The following is a 12,147-nucleotide window of genomic DNA, read 5'->3' as shown; positions in this document are numbered from 1 at the left end:
ATACCTTGTTAGCAAGTGGCTTCAATGTGTCTTTGCCCTCTGCTGCAGATGTCAGGCTGTGTTGCTGCTTTGCCATCAGAAGGAGCAGAGAGCACTCCTTGTTAGGTAGTTGTGAAATGCATATTATTTCCCTGCTCAAGCAGTTTGAGGTCTTTAATGAGTTTATTCACCATTTCCAAGTATAGGTTGCTACTTCTAGAGCTTTTGCCTTAAGATAAGCATGCAATTAGAATACAATTATTATACCATGTTCAGCTATGAACATGGATATAGTAAATTTGATGAAGTAAGCTTCTTGCTTATCTTAATCTATGCAATATAGGGGTGAAAAAAACGTTGGAGGGAAGTGGACACATTTGTTCACATTCAGAGCTAGTCTGCTAGAGTCAGTTTAACATGTGTAGTATGGTAAAAGTGTGAGAGAGGTTTTATAGGTGTTGGTCTCTACAAGGAACTGAAATTTGATTAATTACAGCTGTGGGCACTGGTCAGTGCTCCACTAAAAGATTTTAAAAATATGAAATAAATGAAAAGAGAAAAAAAGGGAGGGAGATATTTAAAAATTAGGGCTTGAAGATAAAGAAGAATCTACACAGAGTATTTGTCTCTATGATGTTCAGCTGCCCATGAAGCTCAGAGAGGGATCATACTTTCATTTTGAGAAAGGAGAGGATTTAAATTGAATACCTAGACATATTTTTTTTCTATTTTTCATGTTTTGAGAATTAATTGTTCCAGTTTGAGAACTGAAATTCTGCATAGAAAAAACCCCACCATGTATCAGATGAAACCTTTCTAACATCTGAGATTTTTCCCCGTTTGCTGTCTATTCAATTCAAACCTTGAAATGAGTGTTAGGAAGATTGGGATCATGGTTTCTTGTTTTGTTTGCATGTAATGTTAATTTATACACCCTGGGACAGGACTTTTATGCATCAAATGTCTCTTCAACCCAAGCAGCTCTTGCCAAGAGCTCAGTCTTTAAAGGCAGTGACTATGCGTCCTGTTACTTGTGAATAAATGGCAGGAGGGTGCCAGGAGACCATGTTCAGCCTGGCACAGAATATTGGTTGCAGAAAAGAAATTAGATGCATGAACCTTCCCACCCGTGACTCTTGCTCCACTGTTCTTTTAAAAGCTGGCTGACTTGTAAGGATTCAGAGAAGACCATCTGCTCAGTCTTTCCAATCAAACCTAATTTGTATTTATTTATTTTAGAGAGTAAAGAAGACACATTCCAGCCTTTTGAAAGCTCTTTTTGCCCCAACAGCTAATAGAAGGTGCAGGCTAGGATAACTTATTCAAGATACCCAATACAATGGCTAAGATCATCAGACATATTCCATCTGGACAGACATGACAGACCCTACAACCTTCCCCCTACCATTAGTTCAGCTTTCTCTCTCTCTCTTAATGATGTACACAACATTTCTCTATCATGCTCTTCAAACAGAAGAACAAATCTATAAAGTATTTCCCAGAGGTGGAAATGAAATAAGCAGCATGAAAAGCATTCCATGTCCACTCTGAAATTCTGGCCCAACTTAGGTGATAACACTACTGCAAGAGAGACATCATTCTATAATGTTACATGTATATGGGAAAACTTTCCTCTATAAAAGATGAATCAAAATGCACCTGGAGTCAATAGCAAACTCTCAGCATGAAAGCAAAGATGAAATTTGCCCTTCTGTACTCAAAAGAAATAGAAGGCAAGGGATTTACATTTCCAGTTTATTGGCAATCATCCAGCTGCGAGAGAATCCATTTCCCTTTCATCTCTATTCCCATGCACCTGCCTAGTCAGAGAGGGCTGGACCCTGACCCTGGATACATCCTGGTACTACTCCTTCAGCACACCAGCACCAGTCTCTGAAGAGCTGGCATATGTGGCTGGGTCTATAAAGGGTCTGCCTGCTACCTCTGGCTGCTCCAGTCCTAACACTGCTCATCTGTGCTGTCCAAATATTTTTCTAACAGCATAACACTCCTGCAAATACTTCTCCTAAGAAAATGAGCTACAAATTTCAGGCCAAGTGCTGCATTAATCATGGTTTAATCATTTCCCTTGAGTATTCTTTCCATAATGTGTGAATATTCCTTGCAAAATTACTGGTAAAGGAACTTAGTTATAGGGAAAAGATTCAGCTGTGAAATTCACTTAGTTGGCTCCCTGTTTTCCTTGCTCAGTCACCTCTTTTGATATGTACTTTCCTTTTTTTCTTGACTGCTGTCTCATTCTTTCTTTTCATGTTCTCTTTTCTTTCTACTTACTTTCTTATCTCCTCTTATTCACCTACCTACCCATTTCCCTTTCACATAGTTTATACATTTCTTTTTGTATTGCACTTGGTCTCCTTTGAAGATTTGCCAAAGACATTTGAAATTAAGCTCTCAAGTCCTAGGGAAAGACCCTGAGGCACAATTCTCTTGTAACTTAGATGCTCATGTCCCTTGATGAAGTCTGATTTTTAAAAACAAAACTCAGAGTGCCCACTGCAGCTCAGTACTACTGGAATTCCCTTTATTGAATCTATCAAGGTTAACAATAGGCAGCGGAGACTCTGATCTAAAAGGTTTTGGCTTTATATTATCTTGGTTGTATTCTCATGCCGTTTAAGAGTAAGAAGGCTGGTAATCTCACTTCAGCCTGCACGGTTTCAGTGCTGATGGCGCTCGGGAGGGCTGGAAACGACTCGGGGGCTGAGCCATCTGCGTGCCCTTGTGGCCTCGAAGGCCAACGGAATCCTGGGATGCGTTAGGAAGACCACTGTCAGCAGGTTGAGGAAAGTGATCCGGCCCCTCTACTCAGCCCCACTGAGGCGTGTCTGGAGTGTTGTGTCCAGTTCCGAGCTCCTCAGAACAAGAGAACATGGAGCTCCTGGAGCGGGTCCAGCACAGAGTGACAAAGATGAAAAAGGGACTGGAGCATCTCTCTTACGAGGAAAGGCTGAGGGAGCTGGGCCTGTTCAGCCTCGAGAAGAGACGACTGAAGGGGACTTCATCAACGTGTATAAGTAACTGAAGGGAGGGTGCCAAGAGGATGGAGTCAGGCTCTTCTCGGTGGTGCCGAGCAATAGGACAAGAGGGACGGGCAGAAACTGATGCACGGGAAATTCCACCTGAAGATGAGGAAGAACTTCTTTGCTATGCAGGTGACTGTGCACTGGAACAGATTGCCCAGAGAGGGTGTGGAGTCTCCCTCACTGGCGATATTCAGGCACCACCCGGACGCAACCCCGTACCCTGTTCTCTGGGAACCCCCTTCCCCCAGGACCCGCCCGGCTCTGGGGGCTCTGGGGGCTCTGGGGGCGGGTCCCGCCCGCGGGGCGGCCGTGGGCCGCGCGCGGTGGCGCGGCGGCGCAGCAGCCAATCAGAAGGCCGCATGCAAATAAACCGGCACCGCCCCCCGCAGCTCGCGGACGGGGGCGGGGCCGGGCGGTTGCCGTGGCGACGCGCGTGGCCGAGCCCCCGGGCGGCTCCCGGGGAGACCCCCCGCGCCGGGCGGGCCCGGGCGGCGGCCATGCCAGTGCGCGCGGCCGGTGCTGAGTCAGGAGCCGGCGCCCCGGGATCCCCCTCCGAGGCCATGGAGGAGCTGGAGCACACCTGCCCGCAGCCGCGCCTGGTGAGTGGGCCCCATCCGCGGCCCGCCCGCCCGAGCCGCCCCGGGCGCTGCGGGGCCGCGGGGCCGGGCCCGGCGGGTCGTTTTGTGCGGCGCGGCGGGGGAAGGACGCGGGGGCGGCCCGGGTGGGCTGTGCCCGGCAGGGGCTCGGGCTGTGCGGTGACAGCCGGGCGGGATTCCTCGTCCGCCCGTTAAAAGCCTGGTTCCCCCGCGCTCCCGGCGGGTCGGGGCGCGCCCGGGCAGCGGCGCGGTGCCGCATGTGTGCGGTGGCGGGAGGGGCGGGAGCCGTGTGGTGCTGAAGCCGTGGTACGGTCTCAAAAGCTGCCTGTCGCCAGGGATGAATGCCGAGGAGCGGCCCGCGCTCCGAGGAGCCGGCGGCGGGGAGCGATGGCTGGTCCCGGCCTCTCCTGGGCGCATCCCGCCGGGAATGGCATTCCCCAGGTTCCCAGGCACCGCCCAGCCCCCGGCTCTCGGCCGGTTCGCCCGTGAATGCCAAATCCCACTTTTCTGAACTTCAGAGCCCGGTGAGGAGTTTCCCGTTCGATTCCGGATGTGTGAGAAAGAGTCTTGGAGAGCCGCGGTTTTGGGGTGACGGGAGGAAGAGGGAGGGCCGGGAGAGTGAGACTTTAAATAAACTCCTGTGATGCTCTTCGGTTAAAGGCTCCCTCAGACCGTGCAGGCAACTTTACAAGGCTGCTTACACCAAGAGTTCAGGTTCTAAGAGCTGTCCTTTTTTTTGTGTGCTCTTTTAAAATAATTGGAATATTTCTTTGCTTCTTAGTTAAACCTTTTATTATGCCCATCAGGAAAGCTTGCTCCTTTCCCCGTCGTGGTAGAAAGTTAATAATAACAATACATAAATGCACATACAGAATTGCAGAGGCAGTGTCAAGATGTGAAAATGCATGATGTATGTAACAGTTTAGTACTGGAAATGAGATCATTTAACACCAGATTTCAGTCACAGTCCTAATTAAAACCTATTTAGACATCAAACTTCAGTAATTAAATTCAGCACTGTAGTTGAGACATTGTTCTGATATGACAAGAAATAGCAAGTCATTGAAGCTGACCTAAATTAATGTTTTCTTCTTGTTCATGTTATAATTAGATTCAGCTTTAAAGAAGTCTGTTAATTTGTTCATAGAAGGCTTTTGGAGCTGTTTTAATAGGGAAAGTTATTTCAGGTGTAGTTACTGCAGTAACTACAGACATACAGGCTGTCTAAGATTTCTCTGTCAAAAGCTCAGATATAACAACCTGTTTGAATATATTACTCTGTGTAGTCTGACATCTTAAAAGATTTTAAAGAAAGAACTGACAACATGATGCCAGTATTTACAGTATCATGCATTCCAGTATAATTTCTGTGGAAATTAAGGTGACAGCTAGAGTACATGAATAAAGCAGGAATTCATTATGATGTTTTAGATCTTCCTGAGTACCAATAATGGACAGTGGAAACATTTTGAGTAAAAATTTGTGGGAAGTATGTCCATATGAAGTGGTATCTTGCCAGTCATCTGATCTGTGTTATCTTCAGGCTGAAAAAAAGTTGTCTGGTGAAGTATAAATGCAGTACACTGACCTCATTAGGGCATAAGGAGTGAGGCAAGCAAGTGTAGTCAAGCCATGTTGTAAGGGAGAAGAATTCAGGGCTGGTGTCCTGAAGAGTTAAAGTGATCACCCCTTGAGAGGTGATCTAATAATGTGGATATCAAGTTCCTGACAGATCTTTTTTAAGATCTTCAGTACTGTGTCTGATCCCATTCTTTGAAGGCACCATATACAGTGGTGGGCCAGTAACCTCATCACCTGCTTCATCAATGTAAAGAAAAGAGAGTGTCTCAGTTAACATTTTAGTATTGTGTTATTATCTTGGACCTCATGATGGTACCTCAGGATGGCTTTGGTATCTCAAAATATATAACTCGTGGCAAGTAAAGTCTGTGATACTTTCAGATTACTTTTTAATGCTGTTTGTTGGTTCTTACATGTCTGAGGTTTTTAATATAGGCTAAGTTTTAGGAAGCAATTTTTCTTGAGAAATGTAGCCTCAGAATCACATAAAATTTTAGAAGGTGGAAAGGGGGTTAGTTCTATTCTGAAACAGTTGCCATCCTTTTCATTAAACCAGGAATTATTTATTTAAAGCCTTAAAACTGAATATTTTTAGGGAATATTTGCCATTAGATCCTCTGATTTTAGGGTATGGAGTCTGCTAGCTTGGCAGGAAGTTACATTAGGACTAAAAAAAACCCCTTCAAAGGGGTATCCATCAAAGAGGGGGAAAATGGGGCGCTGAGGGCAGTTCTCAGATAAGTTTCAATGTGTGTTAAAACCTGATGTTTTCCAGTGCCTAGTACTGTTGTGATATAAATTGCCATTAATTTTTTCCCAAGACTCTCTTTGGGTTTTCTTAACCAGCTGGAGCATTAATGAGCATTTGTGTTTCAGTCAATTCCCCTGGTCCACGTCTGACTTAATTTTTGCCTGCTTTATGTTATCAACTTTCATGTATCTTAATGCCAGGAAATTGTCTCTCTGAGTGGCACATGGACCTTTGTCTCAATGAACAACAGAGAAACAAACTAATGAGGCTCGTGGGTTTTATCCATACTGGTGATTTTAACAGTTTTATAGTCAAGAAAAAAACCCTCACAAATAGTGTCTCTCCAGTGCTGGTTTGTGTTGTTTTGCATTTATCCCTTTCTCATCTGGACCAAACTCCTGGGGTAGGCCACCTTCTCATCTGCTGCTGTCCCATTCATATTTTTAAGCCTGGGATACCCATGGTTTGGTCACTGTTTTAAATGGGATAAACATGACCACTGGTCATATCGTGCCACACATTCAAGCTATGGCAGTTGCCCCTGGATAACCTTCAGTAAGCTGCAGAGCACTGCAGGGCTGTGGACCTCAGCCTGGGAATCCTGGCCGTAGGGTTTGCCTGTGTGCATCAGTACTAAAAAGGTCCCCAAGTAAGGCAAGCTCTTAGTTTAACTAAGAGATACCTTAGGAGGAAATACCAAAGAGAAAATACAAAACCTTGTAAAGTGATCTACTTTTTTTTTAATATAATTTATTTATGTCCCCTGGAATCAAGAGTTTGACTTCAGTCCCACATGTGGCAGCTCCTTGCAGGATTGGTGTGTACCTCGAGAATTGCCAATCCTTGTTTTAAAGAAACAGACATTTCAACCCACTTTGTTCTGGAAGACAGTTCCAGGTATCTTCCTTAATAGGAAACAACGGCAATTTGGAAGGACAGTGTTGCAGGTAAAGCAAAACTGAATACACATTGAAACTTACTTGAAAACAAACTCCAAAACCTACTGCTTGGTCTCATCTTTCCCTTGAACACATTGAGAGCTTCTTGTGAATCGTATCTCTCTCATACAACACTGGCTTCAGTGGAAGCATTTGGGAAAGTACTACTGGGACCTGAGAACCAGTGTCTTATTTTGAAAACTGGCTGAAATTCTCAGGGTTAGGTCAGTTAAGGGAATGCAGGGCAATGAAACATTTATTTCCATGACAGTACCTACTTTAAGAAACCAGATAAGCAGAAAACCACCTGAATTAGCTGGGGTGAACTACGGGGGAGGAGAGTGAGTAGACAGGTAGGTAGTCGTTTTGGCTTGTGCTTGTGGGGACACTGGTGAATAGAAGGCCAGGCAGCAATTAAGCAGCAGTTTTCCTGAATGTAAAGTAAATTGAATCTATCTTTAAGATGACATAAAGAAGCAGGTAGGTGCTTTCTGCCATGTCTGCTCTGTCCTAGGCAACGCAATCCCTGAAATACTGGGCTGTTCCTGAGATCAGGGTTATGTGACATCCATGCTACCCTTGGATGCCTGTTCCAGGCAGCTGGAGCTGTGGCTAGATCTCATTTCCTGTGGGAAATGGCATTGGGACCCTGTGTGGAAGTACCCAACTAGTTTGATGGAGGGGTTTTTTCATCATCATTGCAAGGACAGACTACCTGGAGACATAGAGCCTATCCCATATGGCAGATAAGACATGTTCTGCCAAGGCACTGCAAGTGTCAGGGCCATTTGAGGTTCACCCTGCCAATCCCAGTGCCTGCTCCAAAGCTGAGATTTACTTGTGCAGTGTCGTGAGATTCAGAGGCTACAGACTTTTACAGTTCAATAGGAATTAGGTATCAAATATCCTGGGGCCACTGAATCTACAATACTTTGGAGAATGAGTCTCAGGTACAACTGAAGATGACGGCTCTCACATAATTTTGGGTGTCAGCTGCTTTAGCCATTTTGTTTATTTTCTTGATTTTTATTTTTTTTAGAAGAAATGACAGTACATTAATTATTTTTTTCAAATTATTCAAGTACATTTGGAAAACAGTTTTTTATTTTATTGAACGGTAGAGGAGAACATTTTAGTGTTTTCACTCACTGGAGCTGTGTAATGATTTAAGGAGTTACTAGACTCCTTTAGGCAATTTCCTTGTTGCTACTGTTAAGCAATGAACTCTTAAACACAAAATCTGAAATAATTGCAAGAAAAGTGTGCGTGCCTTGGATTCCTGTATTTTCATCCCTGGATGCCTTACTTCATATTTGCAAACAGTGTTTTAAGAGGGTCTGATGCAATCTCTAGAATCATTTCAGTATTTTATTTCCATGAGCTTTCATTGCTCTTCATAGTCATCTTTCCTATATCACTGAAAGGTATATGCAATTTTAATCATAGGAGCCAATGATTAATGTTGGGGGGGTGTTATTGTGGTTAAAAAGCGTCCATGCATCTGTTTCTCTCTCACGTGATGTTATGACTTAGGGGGTCTGCCATCTGTTTACTTCAATGTGGAATTAAGCATAAATAAATATATAAATAACCTTACATTTAAGGAACCCAAAATGACTTTATTTCACAAAATATTTTTTTGGTCCTTTACAAGTTTGGGTTTTGCACTGGATAAATTCTCATTTTCATAAATGTTGGCTCCTGCATAAAAGCAAAAACCCATAAAAATATGCCAGGTGGGGTTTGTGCTTGGGGACATGTAGCAATTTTTGCTGCACTTAAAAAAAATAAATTGCCCATAGACATGAAAAATCTGCTCAGATTTCCCTTCATTACATCAGAGGACATGCAGTTGGTATATGTTCTGGAATGCCGTAGTCTCTGCATAGACATGTTGCAATACATATTTGTCAGATCTACAGAATTACAGATATTTTTTCAGGAGTCACAAATGACACATAAACCGAGGGAAAAAACGTTACATTCTATGTACTGCATTCCTTGCTTGCAAATACATTTATGAAATGCTATTAAAGAAACAGTTTTTACTAGGAGAATATTACCAGTTTCTTTAACTGTGATGTTGTCATTACTAGGAAGGTTTGTATCGTATCTTTAAAAGCGAGTGGAAGCCCAGTGCACTCCCTGTGGGAAAAGAGATCTTCTCAGGGTGTTTCTGTGTACTAGATAGGGAACTGCAGAGTACGTGTCTCCTGTGCAGGAGGAAAAACGGTTTTTTTTTTTGCTTCAGCATAGCTCTGTTTTTGAGTAACTGTTTATACAAATGCTGTCCTATATCTGACATGAAATAATTGATAGGTGTAAAGTATCTTTGTATAGAAGCACAAGTAGAGTTTGAATACTGGGCCAAATTCACCCAATAGTTTAGCTATATTACTCATCTGCTTTCAGCAGATTAACCCTGTCCTGTGTTAAAGCTGGAGTTGGATCCTTTTAGGTGTACATCAGGTGTGTATCCTCAGTACATTTGCAGACGATGCGAAATTGTGTTGGGAGTGTTGATCTGCTTGAGGGTAGGAAGGCTCTGCAGAGAGAGAGTCGATCAATGGGCTGAGGACAACTGCAGGAGGTTCAACAAGGCAAAATGCTGGGTCCTGCAATTGGGTCACAGCAGCCCCACAGGCCTGGGGAGGAGTGGTTCAAGAGCTGTTCAGCTGAAAGGGACTTGGGGATGCTGTTTGACAGCTGGCTAAACATGAGCCAGCAGTGTGCCCAGATGGTCAAGAAGGCAAATGGCATCCTGGCCTGTGCCAGTAGTGTGGCCAGCAGGACCAGGGCAGTGATCATCCCCCTGTACTTGGCACTGGTGAGGCCACACAAGTACCGTGTTTAGTTCTGGGCCCATCACTACAAGAAAGACATTGAGGTGCTGGAGCACGTCCACAGAAAGACAACAAAGGTCGTGAAGGGTCTAGAAAATATGTCCTGTGAGGAACAGCTGAGGGAGCTGGGTTTTCTTAGTCTGGAAAAGTGGAGACTCAGGAGGGACCTCGTTGTTCTCTACAACTCCCTGAAAGGAGGTTGTAGTGAGGTGGGAGCCGGTCCTTTCTGCCATGCCTGCAGTGAGAGTACTAGAGGAAATGGCCTTCAGCTGAGACAGGGGAAATTCAGATTAGGTAATAGAAAAAAAAATTTCACTGTTAGGATGGAGGATGGTCAGGCATTGGAATAGGTTGCTCAGGAAGGTGGTGGAGTCATGACTCCTGGAGGTGTTCAAGAAACGTCTGGATCTGGTGCAGGGTGATATGGTTCAGTGATTTAGGGGTTACAGTGGTAGTACTGGGTTGGTGGTTGGACTGAATGATCTTAAAGGTCTCTTTCAACCTTGATGATTCTATTATTCTATGCAATAATGTACAAGTAAAAAAGAAATACGTAACAGACATTAAAAATATAGGAGCTGACGTTGTCTTCAGTTACTGGATTGATCAATAAAACACAGAGTGGCATTAGAGCAGTGGTTACACATTTTTGATCTGGTGACCATGGCCAACCCTCAGCATTACTCAGGGGTCAGCAAACGCCATTCATGTTTGAACTGCCAGGTGGGTTCTCTGCGACACTGTCTGCAGGCTGTTGGCTGGCAACCAGTGCCCTGTTGAAGGAGCTTCTTCAGCCTGAAATGCTGCATATCCCTCCTCAGTGCTGGGACACTGGACAGCTTGGCTAAGCCTCTAGCCATCAGGACAGGGAGCATGCAGGGTCACAGGCTGCACAGTGCTTTAGTTGCAGTTTGCCCTTTCAGTGAGTCCTACCTGGGTCACTGGCACCCAGTGCTCCTTCCAGCTGTGCCAGGGGAGCGGGCGCAGGTGGATAAGGTGCCGAGGGTCACATTTCGCTTCCGGCTGGTGCTCATGGAGATTGAGGTACTCCATTGGCAATTCTTTTGCTTGAACTCTGCTTAACTTGGGGCCTGTCCTACGTCTAGGATGGATTTTGTTTTCTAAATAATGTGTTCCAGTTCAGTCAGAAGTCATGGCTGTCATGCAGGAATCTTGTCACGAAATTGTTTGGCCTTTTGCAAGTATTAGACTAGATTATATAATAGTTGTTCTACTTTCATAATCTATGAATCTCTACATATATACATCATGGTGCCTCTTGAAAAGGCAGTGAAGCTGCTTTTCTTCTGCAATATCTTCAATTTGTAATTGCATCTTGCATTCAATCATTACTGACCTAATACTAATGATGAGCAAAGTGTATTTGATAGAAGATAAAGCCCAGAAAGAGCAACTGATAATGAGATAATTTGGAATGTTTGCAAACAGAATGCTTATTTTGAAGTTATTGTTCTTATTAGGTTAGTTGGCCCTGTTTTTAGTTGCCCTGAGTCAGCAGAACTGTGGGAGAACAGGCTAGACTTTCCTTCATACATGTGTTAACATTAGAACTGTTTGTGAAAAGTTTACCTGGAGACAACCACCAGTAATATTCAATAACAGCTTAATTGCTCATAAATTTACCTGTTTGAGTCAAGGTTTCTGAAGATAGTATATGAGACAACATGGTTTTAATTTTTGACAGTGTTCACTTCCTAAACCTATAGGAGAAGACCTTGGTACTCCTTAACATGGTCTTTCCACTTGAAAAGAGCATTCACACCTCAGAAACTTGGCACATATTTTTAGTTATTTTTCAATATATTTGTTAGGTTTTTGTCTTAAATGTTCCTTAAAACTGATGTCAGTGTCTCCTGCTCTGTAATTATTGTTTCCCAACATCAGGAGCAGCTTCCCAGAATAATCGTTCCTCATATGATTAGATCTTATCCAAGTGATTTGTTCCAGTGAAATCACTTATCTGTTTTAAGTACTGCCTCTGAGACAAAAGGCGATTACAGCATTAGACTTCCCACAGAATTTCCCTGCCAGCTTAATTCTTTCATAAGTACAGGCTCGGCCTGCTCTACCAAGTGTTGCCTGTGTAACTCTACTGGTTCAAGATCTGAAATTCCTTAGACCTTTGTTGATGGCAAAATCTTAGATGACAATGCAAGTGTTCTCTTTGCCAAGACGACAGCATTTTTGTCTGTGTCATGGGGTGAGGGATGTGGTGTAGCTCTGTGAATAAAAAAATAGAGTAGCTCCTTCATTAGTTGTGTTTCCTGCAGTCACACTGCAGGCAGAGTTACTATGGCATGGGTGGGTCTACATTTGCCTGTTTTAAAAAAAACGTTTCTGTCTTCCTTGCTGCTGTGTAAAAACCCAGCCCAACAACCAAACATACAGAGG

At 43.9% G+C, this 12,147-nt stretch overlaps 1 protein-coding gene across 5 annotated transcripts in view; it reads left to right on the top strand.

Moving 5' to 3' along the window:
- PCYT1B (phosphate cytidylyltransferase 1, choline, beta) overlaps positions 1-12,147 on the top strand; it is a 40,840-nt gene that overhangs the window by 7,894 nt on the left and 20,799 nt on the right. For 2 of the 5 annotated variants that reach the window (XM_017827128.1, XM_017827129.1), the window contains exon 1: positions 3,489-3,625. The exons of the other annotated variants lie outside the window; for them this stretch is intronic. In XM_017827128.1, the coding sequence (XP_017682617.1) occupies positions 3,524-3,625 (102 nt within the window). In that variant the 5' untranslated portion in view covers positions 3,489-3,523. Of the gene's footprint in view, positions 1-3,488; positions 3,626-12,147 lie in introns of those variants that run through there. 5 annotated transcript variants of the gene reach the window in all.

The sequence above is a fragment of the Lepidothrix coronata genome, unplaced genomic scaffold (assembly GCF_001604755.1).
Source record: "Lepidothrix coronata isolate B3197 unplaced genomic scaffold, Lepidothrix_coronata-1.0 Scaffold135, whole genome shotgun sequence".
In the NCBI taxonomy this organism is placed as follows: Eukaryota; Metazoa; Chordata; class Aves; order Passeriformes; family Pipridae; genus Lepidothrix; species Lepidothrix coronata.
The sequence above is the reverse complement of the archived record's forward strand: the minus strand, read 5'-3'. Positions and strand labels throughout refer to the sequence as shown.